The sequence below is a fragment of the Cervus elaphus genome, chromosome 9 (assembly GCF_910594005.1).
Source record: "Cervus elaphus chromosome 9, mCerEla1.1, whole genome shotgun sequence".
Taxonomy (NCBI): Eukaryota; Metazoa; Chordata; class Mammalia; order Artiodactyla; family Cervidae; genus Cervus; species Cervus elaphus.
In genome coordinates this window covers 50,865,541-50,885,259 of record NC_057823.1, presented here as the reverse complement: position 1 = coordinate 50,885,259, position 19,719 = coordinate 50,865,541, and the positions used below count along the sequence as shown (strand labels likewise).

Below are 19,719 nucleotides of genomic sequence, written 5' to 3'. Positions count from 1 at the left end.
CCAGACTAAGGACCCCCAGACACCTCCCTCGGGTCCGCGCCCTGCTTCTCAACTCTAACTCAGGGGCCCAAATTTGGAGTGACGGAACCCCTCTCGCCCCTCACCCGGGCTCTAAGTGCACAGACTTCAGAACTACACCCAGCGTCTGAGGGGGGTCCCCAGCTCTCACTGCGCACTCGCCCCGCCCCCGCCCGCGGGCCCGCCCCGCCCCGCCCCCTCCCACGCACGTCACGTCCGGCCCGGCCCCAGCCCGCCCTGCGCCCTGCGCCCTCCGCCCTCCGCTCTCCTCCGCTTGCTGTTAGGGAGGCTCTGCGCCTCAGTCGCTGCCTCCGTGGCCGCTCCCGCCCCGTCTTCCGCGTCTCCGCCGCCGCCACGGCCGGGGGCATCCGGGGGTCGCCTACCGGGCTGGCCCCGAGCCACAGTCGTCGCCTCAGCCTCCCGCCAGTGGCCGCCACAGGAAGAGGCTCGCCCGTCGCGGAGTCACTTGGGGCCTCAGTTCTCGCTCTCTTTCAGTCGCCGCGGGTCCTGGAGAAGCGGCCGCGGCCGGGGAACGGGGCGTCGCGGTTCCAAGGGTAGGTGAACGGGCGGGTACCCCTATCTGCGCATGCGCCGGTCCCGTAGCCGCGGCCCTCACCCCTCTGCCGCCCCCCGTCGCCGTGTCCCACTCGCGCTGGGTTCTAGGGCTTTGCCCCTCGGGGTGCGTGGGAGACCGGGCAGAGCCCTGAAGGTGCGGCATTCCGTAGAGAGGGTCCCCTTTCTCCTCAAGCAAAATACGGTGAAGCTGTGCCCCTGGCTTCCAGGGGGTGTGGCAGTCTTCGATGCTCTCAGCCGCTGCAGTGCGCGTGAGCGGGTGTGCGTTCTCACCGCCAAGCTCCCCCTAAGTGGAAGGCACAGCTACCCACGCTTGTTTGCTAGCCTCCCCTGCACACCGGACCTGCGCCGCCTCCCTGCCCTTTTCCTTCATGCTGGGCAGTGAAGTTGATGCCGAAAAAAAAAAAGTGTGGTTTAATCCGGGCTCTATTGCGCCCCTTTTTAAGATCACGTGAGAAGAGTGGTTGCTTACTTCCTTAAATCGTTCAGAGAATATAGCCAAAATTGGGCTGTTGGTGCACTGGGGACTTGTCTAGAATGCACTCTGCATAGACCAGGCTAGAGAGGGTATAGCACTGTCTCAGGGCGCCTGGTTTCCTAGATAAGGTAATGGGAAATTCAATCAGTTGACACACTTGCCCAGTGGGAAGTTGGTATACTTCAATTAAAAGTCAATTAAAAACCGAACTGACTTTTAGAAAGGCATTTCATTCGGCTCCCCATTATGCCGTCTAATCAGTGAAAAAAGTACTTAAGATTGGGCATTCACCTTATTTTCAAGTTGAGGATAATCTAAAAATGGCAACCGGGACCTCAGCAATGCAGATTGCTGCTGCTAAGTCGCTTCAGTCGTGTCCGACTCTGTGCGCACCCATAGACGGCAGCCCACCAAGGCTCCCCCGTCCTTGGGATTTTCCAGGCAAGAATACTGGAGTGGGTTGCCATTTCCTTTTCCAAATGCAGATTATGAACGTTAAATAACTGAGGTGCACTTACCTTAAAAGGCGGACATTAAAGGGTGGTGTTGAATTACTGACTTTCTGGGTTAATGTGGGGCTGTGTCTTCAACTTTCGTTTTTGTAGCCTTGCATGCAATACTGTATTATGGCCTGGGTGTCTCTCAGGTAATGTGCATTTAGTAAGTGCCCGTACTTGAATGGAATTAATGAACTATTTCTCATTTGTGTATCTGTCGGTAGCTTCTTATTTTCTTAATCTCTGCTGCTTTTAAAATTTGGGCCGTATTTTCAATGATTTAATTGTGTTACCGGTTAGGGATCTGGGACACTTTTTAAATCCTGGGAAAGATGTAGAAAGGTTTATCAGTGTCATAAAATTATTCCTTAGGTGAAGTAAATGTTACATTGTATATGTGGTTTTTTTTTTATAATATTTTAAAATACTCTTTTTTATTTCATTTTGCTATGAAATTACATTAACTGAGAATTCCAGAACAAAGTTATATCAATATAAGACTACATGTTTGTCTTCTTTCTTACATTATTTTTCATCTGTTTTCACGTATGTTTTCAGTTTTAAGATATAGTTGACATGACAGTGTATATTTTTTTTTCTTTTTTTCTTTTTATATTGTAGTGGTTTTTGCCATACATTGACATGAATCAGCCATGGATGTATATGTGTTTTAAACTACATATACTGTTTTATTTTTTGGTATCAATATGAGTATAGAATTCTTGTATTTTCTGTCTTTAAAATTTTATTTATTTGAAAAATTGGTAGGCTGTTTTTAGAGAAGTTTTAGGTTCACAAAAAAATTGATCAGAAAGTACAATTTTCCTATATATCTCTTTCCCCCTGAACACAATTTTCCCTATTCTTTATTGTTTTTATTAGAATGTCATTTGTTTTAGGACAGAGATAATGACTGAAATGAATGTATTGTGCCATGTCAGTTTCCCCCACCAATAAAATAGCTATTTTTATTATCATCTATGAATAACCCCAGTCTGTGCATGGCTTCCCTGGCTTAGTTGCTAAGTCATGTCTGACTCTTTTTCGACCCCATGGACTGAAGCCCACCAGGCTCTTCTCTTGGGATTTCCTAGGCAGGAATACTGGAGTGGGTTGCCAAAGCCCCTCCCTGTTTGTTGTACCCTGACTTTAATATTGGAGAACATAATATAAATTGTAGCTATATTTAAAAAAAAATTTTTTTTGTAGCTATATTTTGGAAAATAATTGTGATAAATGTGTATAATGTAAAAATTACCATTTTAACCATTTTTAAGTGTAAAAAATACCATTTTAACCATTTTTAAGTGTACAATTTAGTGGCATTAAGTACAGTCTCAATGTTGTACAACCATTGTCTTCATGGGGGTTCAGTTGTGACCAATTGTTTGTGACCCCATGGACTGTAGCCCTACAGGCTCCTTTGTTCATGGGATTTTCCTGGCAGGAATCCTGGAGTGGGTTGCCGTTTCCTCCTGCAGGGGATCTTCTAAACCCAGGGATCAAACCTGGGTCTTCTGCATTGAAGGCTGATTCTTTACATTCTGGGCTGAGCCACTGGGGAAGCCCTTGTGCACCATTGTTAGTATCCATTTCCAGTACTCTTCATCATTCCAAACAAACCGTGTAGGCAGTCGTTCCCCATTCCCTCTTCCTTCTAGCCCCTGGTAACTGCTGTTGTACTTTCTGTCTCTCTAATTTGCCTGTTCTACGTACTTTATATAGGTGGAGTCAAATAGCATTTGTCCTTTTTGTGTGTTTGGCATATTTCATTTAGTATGTTTTTCAAGGTTCATTCGTATTGTAGTGTGTATCAGAATTTCCTTCCCTTTTAAGATTGGATAATATATTCCATCGTGTGTACATACAACATTTAATTTATTCATTCATCTCTTGATGAGTATTTGGATTGTTTCTACTTTTTGGCTTTTGTGAGTAATGCTGCTATGAACATTGGTGTACAAGTATCTGTTTAAGTCCTTGCATTTGATTCTTTTAGGTATATACCTAGGAATGAAGTTGCTGATAATTCTGTGTTTAACTTTTTTTTTTCCCATTTATTTTTATTAGTTGGAGGCTAATTACTTTACAATATTGTAGTGGTTTTTGTCATACATTGACATGAATCAACCATGGATTTACATGTATTCCCCAGCCCGATCCCCCCTCCCACCTCCCTCTCCACCCGATCCCTCTGGGTCTTCCCAGTGCACCAGGCCCGAGCGCTTGTCTCATGCATCCAACCTGGGCTGGTGATCTGTTTCACCCTAGATAATATACATATTTCGATGCTGTTCTCTTAAAACACTGTGTTTAACTTTTTGAGGAACATCTAAACTGTTTTCCAGGACTGCTGCATCATTTTACATTCCCATTTAGCAATGCGCAAGGGTTCCAGTTTCTCTCCAGCTCTTCAGCAGTTGTTACTTCCCTTTGTTTGTTGGTGTATTTGGTAATAGCCATCCTAATGGGGGTGAACAGGTATCTCATTGTGATTTTGATTTGTATGTCCCTAAGACTGATGCTGACCATCTTTTCATCTGTGTATCTTTGGAGAAAGATGTTTAAGCCCTTTGCTCAATTTTTTAAATTGAGTTTGTTTCTTTGTTGTTGAGTTACTTTCAAAAAGTCATTTTGTAAATGATTTAAATCTTTTATCTGAAAACTTTAATGGTTCTTAAAAATGAATGAAATACTGAAATTAGAAAAAAAAATAGAATTGGGGAATTCCCTGGTGGTCCAGTGATTAGGACTCCATGCTTCCACTGCAGGAGGCATTGGTTCGATTCCTGGTTGGGAAACTAGCAACCTACATGCCACAAGGCACGGCAAAAAAAGAAAAAAAGGAAATTTCTGTTTACAGATGGATAAACAGCAAAGAGATTTTTCATCTGAAAAACATTTCCAATTATTTAGTAAGTCACACTGCATTAAAAAGATGTCAATTAGATATATATCAGGATGGAGACCTTACTTCTATAACCTTAGCATTACAAAGGTGATGCATTAAACGAAGATTCAATCCTCTCCAATGAGTAGGATTAATGCTCTTGAACTTTCCTTTCTTTATATTTTGTTAACATAGCTAGGAGCAGAGAAGGGGATTACTGGATGGAGAAAAAGAAAGTGTAGTATGTACACATGAACTTGACCTGAAACAGTGTTCTCCAAGTGATGCAGTAGGCTCCTATGTGGGGTGGTTCACTTTGGGGCCTTGTAGAAGAGCTGACTTTGATTGGAAATGGGAATAATGAAGGACTTTTAAAATAGAATGTAATAAAGGTGGGTTTAATGCACCAACTCATAATCACATGGTACACTAAATAGATATGAATTGTAATGGTATGAAGGATAATTCATTATCAGATTTATTTATTCACTCATGGGATATTTATTTTTCTTTTTCTAAATGTAAGATACATGGGGCGGGGAGGAGGGAAAAAAAAAAAAAAAGATACATGAAGGAGCAAAACCAGAGCAGTTACTTGATGATAGTTGTATAACTGTACATTTATTAGACACTGAATTATGCACTTGAAAAGAGTGAATTTTATGATATGTAAATAATACCTTAATAAAGCTGTCTTTTAAAAAAGCAACCCACCAGTGGACTCTAAGGAACTTATATATTCTCTTGGGGGAAAGAGACTTTAAACAGACACAGAAGGGGATATGTGATAAAACTTAGGATGAATGTTTTGGAGCTGAGGAATAATGTGCCCTAAGAAAATAACAGGGGATATCATTAGGTTAGATGGGTTGGAGAACCCCCTCCAAGAATGAGACTTGAGTAAGAGTGGAAGATGAGAAAGAGGAAGTAAGTAACAGTGTTTGGGGTAAATGAACCAGCATGTATAAAAGTCTTAGGTTGAGGGATATGCAGTGGGTTGACAAGATAATGAAATTTATTAGGTTTCTACTAGAGAAATAAATACTCTAAATCTTTTTGGTTGGGTTTTTACCTAAGTTCAGTATATTTTTTCTTTTGTATATGATGTGTAATAATTCTATTCTCTTTGGTTTTAAGCATTTTTCAGAGAAATGTATGTCTGGTTTCTGTTATTGCCCTTTTCTGAAATAGAAAAATAGAAAACCTTGAACTGTTTACTTTAAATATGCATTTTTGATTTTGTGTATCAGGCGGCTGTTGCTTGTAATTGAAAAGGAAAAGTGAAAATAAAGCTCAGATCACTTGCTGATTGACATAGTAGGTGCTTAGTATTTTGGGGGAAGACTAGAGGGAGGTCCTTTTTGGATACCAGTCAATCCACCTGCCAATGCAGGAGACTCAGGAGATGCGGTTCAATCTCTTGAGTTGGGAGATTCCCTGGAGGAGGAAATGGCAACCTGCTCCAGTATTCTTGCCTGGAAAATTCCAGGGACAGAGGAGCCTGGTGGGCTATAGTCCATGGGATCACAAAGAGTTGGACAAGACTGAGCACCACACACACACACACACACAGTGGATTAAAAATTTGGAAAAGTGAAAGGAGCTCAAATTTAGGATCAGATAAGAGAATATTTTTAAGTTAAAAGCAGACCATATTGTGGTTCATTGTAGAACCACTTTTGAAACTAATAATTTCAAAAGATATATGTACAAGTGTTGGCATAATGATTTTTGAATGGCAAGTACAGAATATTTGCTTTATGAGTTACCTTTATGAAGTATCATTTCATACGTTTCAGTAAAACTTCAGACAGTATTTTCAGTGTTGTCTGCAGTCATTGTTGTCTAAAAGAGCGTCAACTAAAGGCAGCAGACTAGATTTCTACTCACTGTTTTAGTGACCTGCTCACTAGTCAAGTGACTTTAAACCAGTTTCTTCAGCTCTCTGAAATTTTTTTTTTGTTATTCTTCTGAGAAAGAAAATGATAATCTACTATGCTTATCTCACAGGGGATGGTTGTGAAGATTCAGTTGGATAGTGAACTGGAAAGTATACCAGAAATGATAGCATCATTTCAGATATTAGAGTTCTGCTGTTGTATAATATTCACAACCTGGGAAACAAAGTTGAAATCCTTTTTTTTTTTTCCTCTCAGAGTTCATAATTAAGTTGAAAAGACACATACAAAAAAGTATAATCAGTGCTTTTTTGTTTGTATGTCACTCTTGCCCCATACTCCCCCAGCAATTTTTACACAGGTCTGTGCAAAAAGAGAGAAATATTCTGCTCTCAAAGGATCCATTTGGTTAGAACAAGTTGTGGAATTACTTCCAATGGTTAAAAAAAAGAAGTGTATTGTAGTTTGGTATTAAAGAGCAGCAAGAAATGATATGCTAGTCTTAAGACCATACTCATTAGTAGGCCCAAGGTGAGCATGTTTTCAGTGGAGGAACATGAAAGGTGAAAAGTTGCTGGAATGGAGGAGTCTTGAAGAGTCAACATTTGTCACAGTTGAGATCATACACATGATGTAATTGACTAGAATGTGTTCTCTTTAATGCATATATGCTTTCTCAGATATTTTGTGTCATCTTCTAAATTCTAGAGCTGTTTTTTTGTTTTTTTTTTTTTGAAAGACTCAGTTGTGTTGGTACTTAGTCGAAGAGCTAATTTAACTTTTACTCACTTTGACTTAGTAGAAAATCATGCTAAAGTAGTAACCAGTGACCTTGGAGTGCACGTAAAGGAATGGTTTGGGAGTCAGCTTGCTCTAGCACATTACAGACTTACCCTTTCATGAGGAGACGTCATTTAAAGTGTCACATTTTCTCATACTTTAGGATTAAACATCACTCTAGCCCTCTAACCTGTTTTTCATGTACTGTTATGTGAACTTTATAAAACTCAAGATCTGACTACTGATAAATACTTTGAGGAAGTTTCTTCATCTATCTTGGAGACTAACTTCAGGTACCTTATGGTTTCCTTGACTTTTTGAATTAGATTTGTGGCTTATTTCCAAGTAGATGTGAGAGTAAATCTTTTTGCCCGTATAATACTGCTCATGTTAGTGTTACTAGTTTCTTAAGGCTTAAATTACTTCCATTAGATTTGGAGTTAGATCCAGCAGCACATTCTAGCATCATCATTTACAAATTTTGAAGTTTAGCTCAGTGCCTTGAGGCTTAGTACCTGTAAAAAGGGAATAGTGCCTTTTATATTAAAAATTAGCATTTTTTAGGTATGAGAAATAACTTATGAAGTGCTTGTAGATATAAATCAGAGTTTCTTTTCATTCTTTTAGAAAATTATAACTGATTTACAGTATTATTAGTTTTATTATTATTATCAGTATTAGATATGCAATGTAGTGATTGTTGTATTTTTATATATTATACTCTAAAGTTATTATAAAGTGCTTTTCTTTCTTGATTTGATTATCTTTGATTATTGCTGGAAGGAGATATGGCAGCCACTTTTGATCTTTTATTTAGTTTTTAATCATTTAAGGAGATATTCACTTCTTCTTAACTTTGAATAGCCAGTGTTATTCTTATTTATGCTTCTTATTTATGTCTTTATTCAACATATATTTTATTTTATTTTTTTTCAACATATATTTTAAACTTTAAATTATGTGTTAGGGATTGTATGAGGCTATACAAAGGTGAAATGACAGGGTCGCTACCTACAAGGTCCTCTCTTGAAAAAAAGAGACAGACATATTTTTAGATTCTATGGGATCATTGCTAAAAAGGTAGGAAACACAATAGGAGTAAAAGAGAAGGAGAACTGTTTGCCTTAGGAAGTCATGGAGGCTTTGACAGAGGAAGTAAAGTTGAGACTTGATGGTGAATTGGAAGTTTGATGTACAAGATGGAATTTGTCATGGTGTTGAGTTAGGGCTCCAAGACAGGAAGCAGAATGCACGCACAGCTTGGGAGGTGTGGGTTGTGAATTTCAAGTGGTTAAATATTGTTGGCGAGTAGAGTGAGGTGGAGGAATGTCAGGAAAGGAGATTCTGGGTGAAGTACTTGTAGGCCGTGCAATAGTTTGCAGTCTATGGTGTATGTCCATACACCGTATGGACATATGGTTCATAAAACTTTGTATGTATTACAATCACTCGAAGAGCTGATTAAACATACAGAGTCCCAGGCCAGGTTCTCATGGATGCTAAACTGGGGTTGTGGCTGAATATCTCTATATTGAACAAACCCCACCCCACCCCCAGATGAAGTTAGGAAACCAGTGCTGTAGGTCACTGGTCTCAAAAGTGAGGTGCTGGCACTTTGAGTGGGCAGGATGATCTGTTAAAATGTGTGTGGAGGTGGAGGAATACCGTTTACATTTCTGTTTATTTTTAATGTTAAATTTTTTTTTCTTTTGCTGAGTTGTGCTGCAAGTAGAATTTTAGTTCCCTGATCAGAAATCAAACTAGTGCCTCTTGGGTGGAAGTGCAGAGCCCTGACCACTAAACTGCCAGAGAATTACTTTTAAAAATGTTATTATAGTATGTGTTTATTATGTTCATAATATCTTAGGGTATTCAATATTTTACCTTAGATATACACATACATGTATGAGAGGTATGGTCATAATCTTTTTGCTGATTGAAAAATTTGGAGCGCAGGGCTCTAGGCATTGGAAAACAATTGAGGAATTTTGTGTAGGGAATTCAGGTTAGGTTTGAGTATTGAGGATATCAGTAAGGAGAATAGAGGAGGGGACTTAGGCACAGGGGATTTTATTTCCCTTTGTCTTTATTACTTTTCTTCTGATTTAAAAGTTTGAAATCATGTATGTTATAAAATAATTGACTGTGGCCATGAAAACTTTTTGAGAGTTACTCAGAATTAACCAGGTTATTTACTAATAGATTTTCTCTAGGGTCAACCAGTTTTTACGTGAATACTTTGAATAAAATAGGGGTAAATGAACTGTCTCAAGGTGAAATGTTTTGTTTAGTGGGTTGCAGTTTGTAAAATATATGTGTTGCATCTAGCACCATGATTTGGCGAGTGTGGTTATACAAAATATACTCGATTTCATTGCTCGTTGTAGTTTTATGAAATCACTATGGAGGAGGGTTGGTTATTAAACATCTTGTCCCTGAAGTTAACCTCTCTAAAAGATCTTATATAACTTTGAAATTGTTTTTCATGTAAGAGACTACATGTTTTAGCAGGCATTTCAGGATATTTTGGAAGTAATCATCTACTAAACATTTGTCGTGGGAACGTGGTTTTCCTTCCCCTCCGTTTTTAATGTTTCTCCTGGAGGTATATGTTACTATTAACACTTTTTTTTTTTTTTTTCTTTTTAGTGGGTGTGGTGTTTTTGGAAGGGAATCCTCACAAAGTTCTTTGAGTTGCCTGTAGGACTTCGGTTTAGATCTAGCTAAGCCGTGTGTGTGTGTATGTGTGTGTGTGTGTACATGTATGTGTGTGTATGTGTTAGATCTAGCTAAGCCGTGTGTGTGTGTGTGTGTATACATGTATGTGTGTGTATGTGTGCGTGCATGAGCACTCAGTCATATCTGACTCTTTTCGATCCCATGGACTATAGCCCACCAGGCTCCTCTGTCTGTGAGATTTCCCAGGCAAGAATACTGGAGTGGGTTGCCATTTCCTTCTCCTATTAACATGTTTTTGAAAACCACACTGTATGATAATACTCTTCTGCTTACCTGAACCCTCTTGAGCAGGGACCTGCAGTGTACTGAGCTTATTAGAAGATTTTACATAGATTATCAGAATTTACAGAAGATGATGAGACCAAATATTAAATACATTGCCAAACAGGTTTTCCCTGCCCTTTTCTCTCTCCACAGCCTCTTTTGCTGGCCTTTTAACGGTATGTAAAGAAGAGAAAGAAATTGATTTTCTTTCTTTCTTTTTTTTTTTTGTTTTTTTTTTTGATTTTTTTTTTTTTTTGATTTTCTTTCTAATGCATGTGTGGATTTTCTCAGTAAAATGTAACGTGTGTAGGTATTTTTTATATAAGGAAACCTAGGCTTAGCGACATGGAAGCTGTTCAGGATCACGTCTACAGAGCTGATACTTGAATAAGCACCTTTCTAGTGCTGTGTATACACGTTACATATGCACTTTCTAGTTCTAGGTGGAAAACTCTTTTCCAACATGCACTATTGTCTGTTCAAATTAGAAAGCTCGTATTGCTGTATTCTGGATAACAAAATGTTTCTTGTATATGAAGTATGTAAGTGTGGTACCAAGCTTAAACTCATGTCTTTCACTCTGATCTAAAAGTGCTTCCATGTTTAATTCTGAGTATATGAGTAAGGATGGAATAGAACTGGGTGGGATGTGTGTGTGGGTGTGTGCACAAATGACGGGTCCATTGAGGAAAAATGTATTATGAGAATGGTGTAATCCCTGAAGATGTGTGCCGTCAAAGATTGTCCTGTGCAATACGTTTGTTTATCTTTAGCAGAATCATACCCAGGTTAGCCATCGTAATTTGAAACTTTGTGTAAAAAAAAAAAAAAAGAAACTTTGTGTAAGATTTTTGCCTCTTGTTCTCAGACAGATTAAAAAAAAAAATTTATCTATGTGGCTGCATTGGGTCTTAGTTCTAATTCCCTGACCAGAGACTGAATCCAGGCCCCCTGCATTGGGAGCTTGCAGTCTTAGCCATTGGACCACCAGGGAAATCCCTCTCAGACAGATTTTTTTTTTAGGCAGAAGAATGCTTTTTCTTTTAGTCGCCTTCCTGAATAGATTGACTGATGTTTCTTGTCTCTTCTCACAGTTAAAAATGTTATAGGAAATTAAAAGAATTTTTTTTTCTTCTAGATTAACTGCTGAAGTACTGATCGAGTTCTGCGTTTCTTCAATGAGGAACTATAGGCTGATCTTCTGCCATAATCTCAAACAGCCATAAATGACAAAAGAATGCTTGCTCAGTGAGGGTAGCTGGTGCAGAAACCATTTTTTAAACTTAGGTGTTTAAGTACTCAAAGGTAAGTTTTCACAATGGTAATTATTCCATGCTTATATATCCACAGAGATTTTAGAATTAATTTCCTGTGACTGCTATTGAATTGTTGACTTCAGGTTTTATAGTTATTAACTGACATTAGATGTGTTAAAGAATGGGTTTTGCTTGTCTGAAACTGTTTACATTTATGGCATTTTGCTGTCCCTAAGTTAATTTTTACCATTTATATAAGTTTCATTTGTTCTCCAGTGTGTTTACCTTTTATACGTATGGACATATACAGGTACGTATACATTTATTTGTGTAAACTTTTAGAATATTGAGCTTTTTTTTGTTTTGCTCTTTCTCTTGTAGGGTGAAAGGAATTGTGTCTCTGGGGTGTTGAAAAAATCTCAGTTGGTGTCTTTTTGTTCATTATCAACTTTTGAAAAGTTTTTCTTTCCTTTATCCATATAAAGTAATACATTTTTATTTTGTTTTTATTTTTTATCTCTTTGGCCATGCTACATGGGTTGTGGGATATTAGTTTCCAGACCAGGGATTGAAACCACGCCCTCAGCAATGAAAGCACAGAGTCGTAACTATTGGACCACCAGGGAGTTCCCATAAATGATTATTTTAGAAAATGAATATTTTTTGAGATTATTTGTTCTTTGATGATTCAGAAATTGGAAACATTGTTTTTGCCCACTGATTCTTTATTAATCACAAGTCCTACAGAGTTAAGATGAATAATTTATTTCTTTTGAACTGGACTGTGGAAGTTTTTCTTTTGAATAATTACGAAGCAGCAGGATTGATAAAAGAATATTCTCATTAAAGGTAGATGCCTAGAGCTGAAGCATTTCCTTTGTTTATAAAAACATTATATTCTACATGCTCTGTCATGTAGAAATAAGAACTGGTTAATCTTGTTCTTATTAGCCTATCATTTAAAAAAAAGATTCTCTCCTGTTAGGGTGCTTATGAATTGAGTGGTTAGATACCAGAGTCCAGAAATGATTAGGTTTGACCTTTTACTTGTGTCATTATTAAGCTTGGTCAGTAAGGTCTTATTGGAGCAAAATTTGCCCCTTGGTTTGTCTTTGAGACATTAATATCCTTGGCGAAGTTGAGTGATCAGTTTTGCCATTGTTTGATAAACATGCAGTCTTGGCATGGCATTAGTATTGGCTTCCCTGGTGGCTCAGCTGGTAAAGAATCCGCTTGCAGTGCATGAGACCCCAGTTTGATTCCTAGGCTGGGAGGATCTGCCGGAGAAGGAATAGGCTACCCATGCCAGTTTTCTTGGGCTACCCTGGTGACACAGCTGGTAAAGAATCTGCCTGCAATGTGGGAGACCTGGGTTCGATCCCTGGGTTGGGAGGATCCCCTGGAGAAGGGAAAGGCTACCCACCCTAGTATTCTGGCTTGGAGAATTCCGTGAACTGTATAGTCCATGGAATTGCAAAGAATCGGACATGACTGAGCAACTTTCACTAAAGGAAGCATTCAGAACTGACTTCACATAGTAGAGAAAATGCTTAGATGATTGTTATTGAGCTTTAATTGTAGAACACACTATGGGCCTGGTAACTGGAACATATTTAATAGATAAGAATACATTCAGGTGTAAAGCCTTCTTCTTTAATGTATTTAGTCATATTGCCACCAGTTAATCATTATAGTCTTTTTTTTTTTTTCCCTTTCATTTGGCAGAAAAGACAGCTTTGATTTCTGGCTGCAAAAAAGATATGAGGAAGAGCTCCTCCCCTTCCTTGAGTAACTGCAACTCCGTTCTTGCTAACAAAATATTTGGAATTCCACTTGATGAGCTGCAGCAGGGAGGACATCCAGACAATGAGGTTCCGTTCATAGTCCGCCATGTAGTGGACTATATTGAGGAACATGGTATATATTTCCTTACTTTGAGGGCTAGCCTTTGTTTTAATAGACATAACTTATTCCTTTTTGACCTTGGATTATTTTTTTCCTCAGTACTCAATGTCCAAAATATTGTGAGGAAAACTGATGGAAATTCTTTTTTTTTTAGTGTGTCTTTCACTTAAAGTTATATATTCAGATATGCCTGGTTTAGAGCCTATTTTAGTGGGAGGGATGATAAGAATATTTTTAACGAATATAAGAGGGTGGGATAAAGTAGAATATCCCTCAAGACAGAGACAGTGTGTGTTTTTAGATGTGTGATTTGAAGGTGTTCAGCCCAATCAGACAAGAATGGTTTTCTGAAAGTATGAATACTTTAAGTTCACTGGAGAATGAATATATATGGTAGTTGGAACTTATTTAATTTTTGCCTTGAATTAATGTAGGAGGTCTGGAGCAACAAGGACTTTTTCAAGTCAATGGGAATGCTGAGACAGTGGAGTGGCTTCGGCAGAGATACGACAGTGGAGAAGAGGTGGATTTGGTTAAGGAAGCAGATGTTCCCTCAGCTATTAGTCTTCTTAGGTTTTTCCTTCAAGAACTTCCTGAACCTGTTATCCCTGGCAGTCTGCATATTCACTTGATGCAACTTTCTCAAGGTAACATAATCTGAATCTTACCAATCAGTCACTTAACATTTAATTTTAAAATCTTTATCTTTTGGAGATCTTGACATGTAAGCAGTAATTATAGTAATTCTGAGAATAATTTCTTGAATTCCCATTTGAATACATATGCTCTTTGGGGCTATATTGTCTCGTTAAAGGAATGGCAACCTCTTAGATTCCTATAGTGCTCTTTACTTTTTATGATTGGTCTTAGTGAGCCTAAGATATAGGATGAGAAGGAGGAAAAGCAGGAGACAAGAACAAAGAGAAAGAGAAGAAGGAACAACAACAACAAAAAGATGTATGGCAGAATGTCCCATAATAGCCAGAGGTGTTGGTTAGTGGTGATGTTACTATGTTTATCCTTGGTTTGATTGAATATTCTAGCAAAAACCAGAAGACAGCTTTGATTCTAAGTTTGGACTATACCTAAAACTTGTTCTTGGACACCTGCCTGAAGGAAAGTGAAAGTCGCTGAGTTGTGTCTGATTCTTTGCTGCTGCTGCTGCTACTGCTAAGTTGCTTCAGTCGTGTCAGACTCTGTGCGACCCCATAGACGTAAGCCCACCAGACTCCGCTGTCCCTGGGATTCTCCAGGCAAGAACAGTGGAGTGGGTTGCCATTTCCTTCGCTACCCCATGATAAAATATCAAATTGGACATCAGATTACAAACCAAATAAAGAAATTGATTTGTCTCTGTTGGGTTAGTTTTTTTGGGGCAACTAAAAGTAGGGCTTAGCTGGGATGGACAAGAAAAATAAAAGTAGAGGTATGCAGAAAGGTAAAAGAACCAAGAAGCGAGGAGATGCTTCTGTGTCTTGAGCCAGATGGTATTCATGTGTATATAATAATGTGACATGTTTCATTACATAGGAAAATTTATGAAGTTGACATGTAATACAGTTGACTCTGGAACAGAATGGGTTTGAACTTACATATTTTTTCAATAAATTTGTACTATGGTACTACATGATCTACAGTTGGTTGAATCGACACATGCAGAACCGTGGACTTCGTGGACCTGCTGTAACATCATACACGACTTTTCAATGGTGTGGAGGGTTGGCACCCCAACCACTCTGTTGTTCAGGGATCAAATGTATTATACATTTCTTTGGATTTTTTAACTCTTTTTTCTGGCTTTTCTTTGTATTGTGGAATCGCTTTAATTTTTTGAAATGGAACTTATAGAGAAATTCAGTGATAGTAAGAAATTAGAACTGCTTCCTTAATCCCTATCGCTGTGAGAGCTGGACATTTTGTTCGTGTATGTCCTTAAGTTGTGTATGGTTAGAAGAGGAGGATTTCCTTTTGAGAATATTTTTCCATTTTATTTTTTCTTTCTTTCTTTTTTAAATTTAAAAGCAAGCCTAAGTTAATAGATGCCTCTTATTTATGTGTTAAAAGTCAATACAAAGATACTTTATGATCCTCTTATGTATGTTTTTCTCTATACAGCTAGATGATAGAGCTCATTTTATACTTGATTTATTCAGGAATGATTAGACTGATTCAGTTTTCTTTCTTTCTTTCTTTTTTTTTTTTTTTAGTTTTGTTTCTTTATTGTGCCACCTGGATCAAAGAACAAGTTTCAGAATAAAGTATCAATATCATCGCCTTTTTTCAAAGTGTAACTTTCTTTTCTTGTCCCAAGAAATATTATTTTTGTTTTGAATTTCTGAATCTATTTCAAATTTCTTTTCTTAGAAGTAGGAATATTTTCAGATGTTTATATTGAGTCACCTAATAAGCATTTTTGCACCCGTTAAATATATATAATGAAACTGATGTGTTAAGAGTTTTTGAGCTCTTTTTATGTCTTCAGAGCCACTTATTTTGTTTTTATAATGATAAGATTCCATTTTCCTTGTGTTATAGAATTGTCGACAGGTCTTTTAAAGTTCTAAGAATCTGATAATCTTTCAGTTTTGACTGAAAATTTATAAATGAATAAGTGGAATAAAATTTAGTGATAATAAAGTTACTGCCTCTCGTTGATGCTACCAGTCGAAGCTGTTTTGTCATTGAGGTTGTCATTTTCACTGTTACTCGTTTAAAAGTATGACAGTATCGTACACTGTGTTACTTATCGAGTTACAGTGTATATCTTACTAATTATTCTGTCAGTATTCACTTATGAAGGAATTTAAGACATGCGGAAATGCTGTTGGCCTGTTTTGAGAAAACCACCATTCTTCTCCATTGCCCATGTACATAATCATTAGCACACACCCCCGCATACACACACACATGCATGCACACACACCCATCTCAGACACCCATTTCTTTAATAGCTATGCAGATAGGTGTGGCGGGACTCGAGGTGATACTTGTATTTCTGTTGTAATAAAATCTATTCGTTCATCCTTTAATCATTCATTTGGAAAGGTGTCTGGGTCTCTGGACAGAATTCTTTCCATTTATTGTAAGTAACTCTTACGTTAATATTTTAATTGATGTTCACAAATAGATGAAATTAGTGCTTTTAAGGTCATGGAGGGAGCATTTTTCCAGTTGAATTTGAGTTAGTGGTTTTTTTTTTTGTTTTTTTTTTGAAGAATAGTTTTCATTTTCTGTGGCAGCAGGACATTGCAAAGTGGTGTGGTGTGGTGTGGTGTGATGTGGTTTGATCTTTAATTTATACCAGTATTTCACAACCTTGGTACTCCTGATATTTTGGGCTAGGTAATTCTTTAGTATAGGGGCTATCCTTGAATTTTAAGATATTCAGTAGAATCCCTGGTCTCTGTCTACTAGATCCACTGGTAGCCCTTTCCCCCAGGTTATGACAGTCATTCCATTCATTGTCAGTATTATCAACCATTGGTTTAACTCTTGATAGTTTGTCCAGTTGTTTATACATCATATTTTGGTAGAAAACACAATTCACAGTTCTGTGAATTTGTTGTTACATTAAAAAAAACTGTTACAATGCTTAAAAGATTTCCTAGTCAGGGGAATCTTCTTTGATATGTACATATATTTTTCCTGGTTATGATTTAACTAGGTTGTAGGCTTAAAATGGCACCCCGCTCTGGTACTCTTGCCTGGAAAATCCCATGGACGGAGGAGCCTGGTAGGCTGCAGTCCATGGGGTCGCTAAGAGTCGGACACGACTGAGTGACTTCACTTTCACTTTTCACTTTCATGCATTGGAGAAGGAAATGGCAACCCACTCCAGTGTTCTGGCCTGGAGAATCCCAGGAATGGGGGGGCCTAGTTGGCTGCAGTCTGTGGGGTCTCACAGAGTCGGACACAACTGAAGCGACTTAGCAGCAGCAGCAGCAGGCTTAAAAGGAAAAAAACTGTTTAAGCAGATATGTTTTTGACACACACACACACACACATACACACACACACATTTAACTAGGAAGTAGGCTCAAAAGGAAAAAAAGTTTAAGCAGATATGTTTTTAATACACACACACACACACACACACACACACACACGCTGCTCTGCTTATTTGAAAACTTTAGAAGCAACCTGGTAGAGGTAAATATTTTTGAATACTTTTTTGAATACTAGAAATGTTCACTAATAAAAGTAAAGCAGCATGTTAAACAGTATTTCAGGCAAAACCAGTGTAGCCCACAATCTTAAGACCCCGTCAAGTCAAATGTTTTAGTAGTGCAACATGTTTTTTCAGTTATTGTGTTATTTTCAGTTATTTTGTGTTATTTCTGTTATTTTCAGCTTCTTCAACTAATTTTTATTGAACCCCCCTACTGTGTGCCAGGCACTGTTTTAGATTCTGAGAATGCGGAAGTGAACAAAACTGTCTTAGAGCTAAAATTCTGAAGGGGCTTAAGGAGAGTTAAATGATAAAATAAATAACAAGAGTATGTTACATGGCTAAAGAGAATGTTACGTAGAATTTGTCAATGTTGATGTAATCATATTGATAATATTAATTGAGGCATATAGTTTTGAGTTGATATACATGGTTTTTCTTAAATCCTTTTCTGCTACATTTAGGTTGTTAAAAATTTCGGTGGCTCAGACGGTAAAGAATCTGCCTTCAGTGTGGGAGATGTGGGTTTGATTCCTGGGTCAGGAAGATCCCTTGGAGAAGGGAATGGCTGCCCACTGTGGTATTCTTGCCTGGAGAATTCCATGGACAGAGGAGCCTGGCAGGCTGCAGTCTATGGAGTTGCAGAGTTAGACACAACTGAGCGACTAACAGACTAACACTTTCACACTTTCATAGTCAACAGAAATTCAAAAAAACATTCATTCAGGGACTGTCCCAACCAATTATAAAGACAGAGTACCTGGGCAGTTGATAATATTATGAAATGTAGAAGAATTGTTATTGGTTGCATTTTAAATTTTAAGTAAAACTCATGTGACCATAGCCGTTTCTGTTAACTTCTTAGAGTTGCGTTATTTTGTAGAGATGACCAATATCATGGTCAGAACATTTTACCAATAATTTTTCCCCAATAATTATTTTTAAATTAATTTTAAGAACCTCAAGGAAAATACAGAATGAAAGATAATTGGGTTAATTTTCCCTATTAGAGCAATTAACTACTTCATTTTGAGGTACCTCTGAGAAATTGCTTCTCCTCTTTGGGACCCTCACCAGTCAGTGGGTTGATACAGACCTAATTTCTGTTAATGAAAACTCATTGACCTAAACACAGGACCTGTCTTCTGGTAGTTGAAAAGTCACTTGGTAAACCGAGAAGAGGAATTTGGGTTTTTTTGTTTTTTTTTTTGCTCCATCATGCAGCATGTAGGATCTTAGTTCCCTGACCAGAGATCGAACCCCCTGCATTGGAAGCCTAGAGCCTTAACCACTGGATTGCCAGGGAAGTCCTGGAATGCATATCTTAATGTATTGATAGTTCTGTTGATACTGCTGAATTTAATTGTCCTTTTCAGAATGTTAAAAGAAGAAAGTCTGTTTTTTACTGTTTCTTCCTTGTTTTTTCTTTCATTCTGATACTGTTAGCTGGTTAAATTGCTTCTCATTTTTGCTTACTAGTGGTTGGTATTGACTGGTATTGACGAGTACATTTTGACTTCTTAGAGTTGGCACTAATTTGGAAACACATGTACAGTCATGCAAAAGACAGTATGTTGAGAATTAAAAAAAATAAGCTCTAGGATTGGAGCCAGTGAATAATAGATGAAGAAAACATCCTCCAACAGTTGAGGGGTTGCATTCCTTCTCCAGTTCTTCCACTTAATAAGTGAAATGCAAAGCCCTAAGGCATTTGGCCTCTAGTGGAGGAAGTGAAGAGGTTTTGAATTGTTATAGTAAACTGATGATGTAGGTGGGGTAATGTGAATCTGGCAGAATATCTGAGCTTTGCTTTTACTTCATTAAGAAAAAACCCTGTCATTATGTTTTATAGATTATAATAATGAAGATGAATTTGGAAGAAAGTTGAGGTTCCTCTTGCAACAGCTTCCACCTGTTAATTACAGTTTGTTAAAGTTCCTGTGTAGATTTTTAGCCAATGTAGCATCACATCATGAAGAAATTTGGTCGGCAAACTCTTTGGCTGCTGTCTTTGGTCCAGATGTCTTCCAGTAAGTTTTTTCACAAATTTTTGTTTGATTAAAAAACATTATATTTGTGAAATAGAATCATTATACTGTCTCCCCAGGGTCATAGGTTGCTTGATGAACCATTATTTTTTATAGTAGATCTGATTAATCCTCCCAGCATTTCTGTGAACAAGGTACAAATTAGGTTGACTTTACAGATGGGAAAACTGAGGCACAGAATGGTGGCATAAATCACTCAGGTCTA

At 38.0% G+C, this 19,719-nt stretch overlaps 1 protein-coding gene across 5 annotated transcripts in view; it reads left to right on the top strand.

The window, feature by feature from the left end:
- Positions 1 to 244: 244 nt before the first annotated feature.
- The window catches only part of FAM13B (family with sequence similarity 13 member B), an 81,928-nt gene continuing 62,453 nt past the window's right edge, over positions 245 to 19,719 (top strand). For all 5 annotated transcript variants that reach the window (XM_043912862.1, XM_043912860.1, XM_043912859.1 and 2 more), the window contains exons 1-5: positions 245 to 572; positions 11,276 to 11,442; positions 13,119 to 13,310; positions 13,733 to 13,945; positions 19,319 to 19,496. In XM_043912862.1, the coding sequence (XP_043768797.1) occupies positions 13,154 to 13,310; positions 13,733 to 13,945; positions 19,319 to 19,496 (548 nt within the window). In that variant the 5' untranslated portion in view covers positions 245 to 572; positions 11,276 to 11,442; positions 13,119 to 13,153. The remainder of the gene's footprint in view (positions 573 to 11,275; positions 11,443 to 13,118; positions 13,311 to 13,732; positions 13,946 to 19,318; positions 19,497 to 19,719) is intronic.